At 43.7% G+C, this 8,306-nt stretch overlaps 1 protein-coding gene across 4 annotated transcripts in view; it reads right to left on the bottom strand.

Annotated features, from left to right (window-relative positions):
- Window positions 1-6,748, bottom strand: part of tns2a (tensin 2a) — a 65,176-nt gene extending 58,428 nt beyond the window's left edge. For all 4 annotated transcript variants that reach the window (XM_050063871.1, XM_050063874.1, XM_050063873.1 and 1 more), the window contains exon 1: window positions 5,990-6,748. In XM_050063871.1, coding sequence (XP_049919828.1) covers window positions 5,990-6,118 — 129 coding nt within the window. In that variant the 5' untranslated portion in view covers window positions 6,119-6,748. The remainder of the gene's footprint in view (window positions 1-5,989) is intronic.
- Window positions 6,749-8,306: the final 1,558 nt, after the last annotated feature.

Below are 8,306 nucleotides of genomic sequence, written 5' to 3'. Positions count from 1 at the left end.
CCATGGCGAATTGAGTAAACTCTCATTACGCCTTCGCATGGCGCATTTAAGGGCGAGGAGAGGGGCTCATTTGATTGGTGTGATGTGTGTAAAACCCACTCCACGCCTTCTCTCCTCCCTCTTTCCGACTTGCGCAGGTAGGAGGGACGGAGGTGGGACAGACCAGTAGCTGCACCAGCGCGCACGGTGTGCCAAACTTGCAAAATCCGCCTGGCCACACCCAGTTGGCGAAGCGCAGGTGAGCTGCGCCCCCACCTCGCTCAGTCTACGAAACTAGAGCCCTAAGAGTCTACAGCTATGTTAGTGACTCTGTTACCCCTTTTTCACCAGCATGGAATGGGTTCCACTCTAGTTTTTGCTCTAATTTTGAACTGATCTGAGCATATCGACAAAAAATAAATTGGTTTCGAGCCCAAAAAGTTGGTTAAAAAAAATTGCAGGTTTTCCTTGACCTACAGTGCAATCTGTGCTGACATCAGTGGGTGTGTCATAATCTACAGGTTGGAAAGAGGGGATGGAAATTGCAGCAATGAAGAATTCAAGTGATAAATCATATTCTTATCATTTTTTGGACACAAATCCGTGACAACAGAACAAAAGCTTGCAGGGAATCAATGTGACCCACCACTGGTTACTTATGTTGTGCACTGTGCATGGCCCTAACATCCATGATTATAATGGTTTGATAGCTCAATGACTCAAAACTGGTGGAAAACAAAGGCAGGCTAGTTCCAAGAGTACTAAATAACCCTAACCCTAACTCTAACCAGTTCAAGACCCAGAGCTGCTTTGGTGGAAAAGTGTAACGTGAGGCCATACTAAGGTCTAGTGTGTAGGATTTAGTGGCATGAGATTGCAGAACTGAAGTTTCTCTCCTGTGTCAAGCTAGTTGAAGAACTATGATTTCCAACGTGAAAAAGCAAAAGGCTCTATCTAGAGTCAGTGTTTGATTTGTCCATTCTGGGCTACTGTAGAAACATTATGGTGGGCTCCGTGGGAGAGAACCCACTCTGTATGTGGACATTAATGGCTTATTTTAAGGTATGGGAAATACGAGTCTTATTTTCATGTGATTATGAACTAAAAACACATGGTTTTGAATATTATATTCCATTTAAGCATAGTGTTGCTTTGAGCTAAATGCTAAGGTAAGCCTGCCAACATGCTCACAATAGCCCTTTTTAAATAGGAATTGTGCAAATTTGCAGGAAAGCCCAATTAGTCTTCTTTCAGTATAAAAACAAAATCGGGGAGTGCGGCAAAATGCCGCCTACCTACTTTTGTTTATACAGAATGTGCCTTTTTCAGGGCAAGTAACAAAACGTGCAGCTCAGCACGTGACGTAAACAGTGACGTACTCCGAGGGAAGCCACAGCTGGTCACTCCTCCGGCAATTCTCGCATAAGTTGGCCCGCATTCACCGTCCCCGTCATTTGACGGTTAATGGCCTCTTCGTTTGCGAGGACATGGAGGGTGTGCAATTCCTTGTCTCCCCAGTTGCTCATCTTTACAGTGTCTGTCAGGTTTGCGTTTCCCTCTTGCTACTAGCTGCTCATTCCTGCTATCAGCTGTATCAACAGTTTCCTGTTTATCCACCACCAGTGGGTCGCACGTGCGGCGTCATCAACAGCCCCTCCCACAAGTCATCAAAAGCCCCTCCCATTGGCGGAAAGGCGCCTCATTCTTGTTAAACCAAAAAGGTTCCGCCAATATGTCTACCCTACGAGGTGGAAAATTGGGCACCTCGGATCAACTCGCCAGTCTGGCTCTGTGTGTCTAAACGCTCCCAGCTTGCCGGCAAAGCGGTCCAACATTCGCCGAAAATCTGGCAGTGTAAAAGGGGATAATGACAATGCCAATAGGCTGAATGTTTAGCATGCAAATGTCTTGTTAATAGCTGTAGTTTAGTGTATTAGCAAAGTAACAAGAAAATGTTATTAATTTGCAGGTAGTTGATCATAAAACCAAAGGACTGGACAAATGAAAATTCACCAGACTTGTGACAATTAAACCTGAGAGGAATGTGCATGTCTGTAACAAATTTCAGGACAACCCATTCACTAGTTTTTGAGACATTTCAGTCAAAATCAATAATGTCAACCTCATGCTTGCACCAGAGGAAAAGTCAGAGGAACATCAAAGTCATTGGGCTTCATGCCCTGGGCACCATGGATCTTTGTAGTGACTGTCATGACAATCCATCCAATGATTGATACTTCAGTCTGGACCAAAGAGACATTGCTATCTCTAGAGCCATGCCGCTAGCGTGGCTAATAAGATCCTGCCATTTCACTACAATGGATGCTGCGTGAGAATATGTTTCATATTAAAATTCGACTGCCAAGTGGTTCCATTAATGACTGTCAGACTTGAACTCTTGGCTGTGCATGTAGGTGAATTAAGTACATGTTCATTACGATGACCGCCAAGGCATTAATACATTTAACTTTCAAAGCCAAACAATGGTCTGTTTGTGATCATAACACACAATAGGACGGATTCTGAAAAATCATTTTATGAGGAGGACATAACCTCAAGGTGGCAGTTTCATTACTTTTGTCCGAGGCTCGCCTACTTTGATTTGTCCCACAGGAATTCTGCGTCATCCCCAAGGGCTTGGAGCTTTATTTTTTAAAGAGAACCACATGAACTATTATATCTCTCTGCCAGTAACTGTTTATTTCAGGAATACATTTTTAGAAGGTTGTTTATTGATGCTCAGCCATACTCCATCAACAACTGCTCAAGAATCACTGGACAGTGAGGCAGTGAGGTGAATTCTGACAGCACAGAAGGAGAATGAGAAATCAACTACAAGTGAGTAATGAAAACTATCAATCTGTTATCAATCTGTAAAACACCAATACTCGCGAAAGCTGTTAATGACACTGACGTATGTGTTTCAACCCCACCCTGCAAACTGCAAATGTTTATCTCTTCAGTAAGTGAAGAAATGGTCAATATTCTGCATGATATTCTTTGAAAAATGTCTCAAAATGATGAATTCTCTCATATGTTGATAAAAAAAGACAATTTATATTAAAAAAAACATTCCTTCCTGTGTCCCTGACATAACATCAGCAAATTATGTAATCACACTCAGACCAGTATGTGGAACATCACTTTCTGTTGCCAAGTATTTCCAGTAAGTACTTGGCATGAGTCTGACTGGGTATGTATGCGTACGGCATGTTCCAGGATATAAGAAATTAAAGCCATACTGGTCAGGTTCTCACTAACAGCTGCATCTTCTCACACCTATAATTTGTCTGCAGGTCCAAGCAAAACAACCATGACATTATTAAAAGAAGTAGAAAACAAGTTAATGAGAAAATGACCATAAATAGATAAGACAACATCTCCTCCTCAAGGATAAACAGTGGGATCTAACTTGTTCCCACACCCCTATAGTGGGGTCGGTCACTGCACGATGACATCGTCCAGAGGGCTCCACATTCCCACGCTGCTCAGCATGTGATATTGAGCCACTGGGACTGTGGTGCAACCAAGCATGCACACACACACACACACACACACACACACACGAAAAACAAGCCAGATGGAAGACGGCACTCATGCACATTTTAAAAAACACACTTCGATAATTCACACATCTGGATACAAAAGCCACAGAGACTCAAGTCTATATGTAATCCAGTGTGATGTAAACTGGTGGCCAGAGGTCAAGGTTCTCAATGTTCTCTTGATGGCTAATAGCAACTTAAACCCTCCAGCAAGCCTGCCTCTGTTTACATGATGGTAATTCCACAGCGTCACAACAGTACCATTGTGTCTGCACAGATGTGACCTCAGCTCTGAGATGCCATCGTCATCCACATCATCTTTTAAATCAGGGCCAAACAAAACACACACACACACACACACACACACACACACACACACACACACACACACACACACACACACAAATGCTCCTTGTAAGAATATAAACAATTACTGCTTCAACTTCAGATCTCCTGCACATGTCCATGAGAGCAGCATAACACAATATGACATTGAAATTTGCTCAAATTAAAGGAGTACAGGAGGTCCAGTTATTTCCTGGCTCTTTCTGATCACACATGGATCTGATATTGATTGACTACATGCACTTGAGCCCACTCTGACTTTGACCAGAGGGCGGCAGGGAAGAGAATTTCCCATGAGGTATTAAAAGTATAACATGACTGCAGATGTCATTACTGATTAATTAATGTCTCTTAATTAACGTCTCCTTAAAAAGGCAAGGCATCCTTTTGTTTCAAATAAAAATAAAGACAGTTCATAATACTGAACTGTATTATATTCCTTCTCATTGGTGTAAAACAGATGTGTGTGACAGATGTGTGAAAACAGAGTTTGTCCAATAAGTAGCACTACTGATGCATCATTACTACACCTTCAGTCAACAAAATTAATTTTTTTTTTTTTTTTAATTTTTATATACGTTATTAACCCCCCTGAGGGGAAATTCAATTTTTTCACTCCGTTGTCAATTACACACAGGTCCGAAATACACACACATGCACAAACAGGACCTATACATGCACGAAGTGGAGAGATGTCAGAGTGAGGGGGCTGCCTTGGTGAGGCGCTCCCAGCAGTTGGGGGGTTCAGTGCCTTGCTCAAGGGCACCCCGGCAGTGCCCAGGAGGTGAACTGGCACCTCTCCAGCCACCAGTCCATGCTCCGCATTTGGTCCAGACAGGGACTTGAACCGGCGACCCTCCGGTTCCCAACCCAAGTCCCTATGGACTGAGCTACTGCTAGGGAAATCAAAATGTGTATACCACTAACACACGTATTCTTGGAGATCCCCATGATTATCACAAGTGTTACAAATAATTGAACTGTCTTCAGTCCACCTAATTGCAAAACTGGATTAAGAGAGTACGCTGATTTAGCACTTCTCTAACATTGGCGGACTCACAATGGATATTTTAAAAAATGTATCAAAATTGATTTTTATTCCATGTGAATTTCTTCCTTTTTCAAAACCTGGCACCTCCATTAGCTACAATTTAGCTCGCCTGCCAATTGTTTGGTCGTAGATTTGAGTGTATTTATGCTAGTAGCGGCTGATGTAGCCTCGAGTTGCTAGCTTCAGGGCTAATGATGCAATTCACTTGCACTGGAAAGTCAGATTTTCTGAGTTCCCAGTCAGAAATTCCAAACAGGAATGACCCCTGAAGTTAGATTTCTCACTCAGGAAGCTGGAAGAACCTCACCAACCCTAACCTCAAATTCCAAGATGGCGGCTCTGCCCATCAACTGTAGTAAAAGCTGTAGTAATATATTGTTTATTAGCACTTCTGTTTTATTTGTGTCTCATTAAAATGGAATGTGAAGTATGCAAAGTACAGCATAATGCATTGTTATTAACTACTATTGCTAACAATGGCTAACCCAGCTAGAACTGGTTTTGCTAACGATGTCTAGGTTTTCCGACTTGTACTGAAACACAGTCAACTTGGTTATGACATCATTCCCAGCTCTGACCTGCGACTTTGCAGCGTAACTCCACAACTCCACATTTTTTGTTTTCATGTTCAAACTTGTCAGACCCATCTGGCACTGACTCAAGTGACATCACTCAAGGCAATTTACCAGACTTCAAGTAGCTCCCTCTAGAGCAACAAAAGGCTATATAATATTATTTTTTACATATGCAGTAGTACTCTGCAACACCTGTAAAAAGACTCCCGGGTATAAAACCTATGGAGTTCCCCTTTAAGTAAGGTATTGATGTTATTAATGTGGATGACTTCAGAGAAACACAGAGCTCTCGTAAAATCATGCCTATAATATATTTCTAAAAAATGTTGATTTCATTCTGACATGAAGTTATCGTACATTTATGTGGGTTGCAAACACAGACACCCCTCATGGATGCCCAAGGGTGTGCATATCAACGTGCATACCCAGTTCTAGTGAACATGTTTATCTCTAATGTCATCACACACTCATGCCAACACTGCATGCCCACTGACCTTCGTCAGCCTCATCCTGCCGCTCTCACTCCTCTCCAGGCTCCTTCTCTTCAGAGACGAGTTTCTGACCACCGGCACCGGTTGCACCTCTTCCTCCCCACACCAATCCGTACTCAGGACACAACCCATATAGGTGGACGGGTCCTGGCCTCGGGACTTTTCGTCCTCCTCCTCTTCTCTCTCTTCTCTCCCTCTGTCCTCTGTCCTCCCCTCTCCCTCTCTGTCCTCTATACAGGCTCCAGCCCAGGCTCCTGGGCAGCTGTTTTTGTCAGCTGGAGTGGAGGACAGGGAGGCCCTTCCCCTTTTCCTGGCTCTGGTTCAGCTCTGCTACAGGGACAGAGGGAAGGATACACTCTGCATGCTCTCGCTGCCCACCCCCCCTTCCTATACACACTTAAAAAACACCTCTCTCTCCAACTCAGTCACATGTGGACTCCCCATTTTTTCTGCCTCCACCCCCTCTCACTGCTCTTCTTTGTTTCACACATACTGTTACAAACACCCAAACTTTCTTAGGCACACTTTGGCTCCCTACTCTCTCTCTCTGTTTGTTTTCTTCTTGTCAATCAATCACACTCACAACATCCCCGTTGTCTGGACTCACACACGACCCTCGACTCAAACGTCAATGCTCGGGGATCCTGTGATGCTCCTCTTTATTTCTTCTGTTTCTTTCTCTCTTCACCCTCTTGTTGCTTCTCTTCCTCTTTCCCATTCCTCCCATCCCAAGAGCACGTCTCTCCCTTTCCTCCTCTCTCCGTTCTACCTCTCTACTGGTGTTGCCTCACTCTTACATATACAATTACCTCTCTGTTCTCACCCCCACCCATCTCTCCTCCTCAGCAGTTTCCTGCTCCCAGATACAGGCAGTCTCTCCTTAGCTCGGGCAACACATTGTTGGTATTGTCTAGAAAACAACCAAGAAAACCAAACAGTGAGGGCAGCTGTTGGGATGCTGAGCAAACCAGTGATTCAGAGTGGACTGAGCCTCCATCAGACTGAGCCTTCCCTTGTTTACAATGCAAAAGCCTGTTTGTTGCATTTGTGAAACAAAGTCTCTTTCACCACAGAAACCATACCTAACATATAACAAAGGATGTGAGAAGCTGGATGAGGAATTGCCAGATGCATCCTTGTCATTGTTTTGGTGATTTCTGCCTGGATAAAGAAGGCACAAAAAGGCCATTTTTAATATTGTTTAAGTGTGAAAAACACGTGTTTCTGTTCCTCACAGCCTCTTTGCTGTTGTTTATTTCTTTTCCCTTGAGTGTTTTGGCTGCTATGCAAGAGCTCACAAGGCTTGGAAGAGCGAGACTGTACCCCTTAAAAGGCAAATTCTTGATGTGCCTCCAAAAGCCCCCCTCCTTCTTTGTATTTACTCTCTACATTCCCCCTTTCTTCTCATTTGTTTTCGTCTTCTTTCTCTCTGTGTCCCTCTCGTCGTTCTTTTCTCTCCTCAGACAGACACCACTGGTGAGGCGCTCTTGTTGTTGCAGGCATTTTGCCCCAGACAAGCCGTCCAGGTGTCCTTCCTTTCCTCCTTTCCTATACCCTACCGACCATCCCTCCATCCCTCCTCCCACTCACCCCGTCCCCCACAGTCCTGTTTCTCTCAAGCCCCCCTTTCCAGTGGACCCCAGCCCCTCCTTCAGCTTCGCCTCTCCCATCTATGTATGTCTTTCAGGCAAGATCTCAGACATGAGCTCAGGCTGCAGACAGTGTTTACAACGAGCCCCCCTCCCCTGGTTTTACATGCCGTGAAATGAACTCCTTCTAATCAACTCAGCTCCTGCCAAAATCCTGCTTTTGCATCTGGAAAATATGGAGAAAGACAGGAGGCAGTGTGCAGACTGAGCCTATATCTACTGCTTGTTACAAAGCCAAAAGAAATATCCAAATTTAATCTGATTAGAAAATGTGGTTCTAATATATAGTGAAGAAACTGAAAGCACAACTCTCTAAATACTGACTCTTTTTCTGCAAAAATGTGGCCACCATCCATTGCAGCATACTTGGCACTTGTTAGTCCGGGCAGAAATCATTTTCAGTCTGGATTAGTGAAGATCAACAGCAGATTTTCGAGGAGTTTTTGATAAGGGGGAAAGGAGGGAGAGAAATGATAACATCTTAGAGAAGAGTTTTAAAAGACAAGATAAACCACGTCCAAATAAGGAGATGCAGAGAGAAAGAGAAAGGATTGTAATCTAAAGAAACAAAGAAGTACAGAAATAGACACAATTGTGATGATGTCAGGGATGACGCTACCCAAGCCGTCTTCCATATCAGAGCATCTCTGACTGAAGATTTATTTTCACAT

Source organism: Epinephelus moara, chromosome 16, assembly GCF_006386435.1.
Source record: "Epinephelus moara isolate mb chromosome 16, YSFRI_EMoa_1.0, whole genome shotgun sequence".
Lineage (NCBI taxonomy): Eukaryota > Metazoa > Chordata > Actinopteri > Perciformes > Serranidae > Epinephelus > Epinephelus moara.
This window is presented reverse-complemented; position numbering and strand designations above follow the sequence as displayed.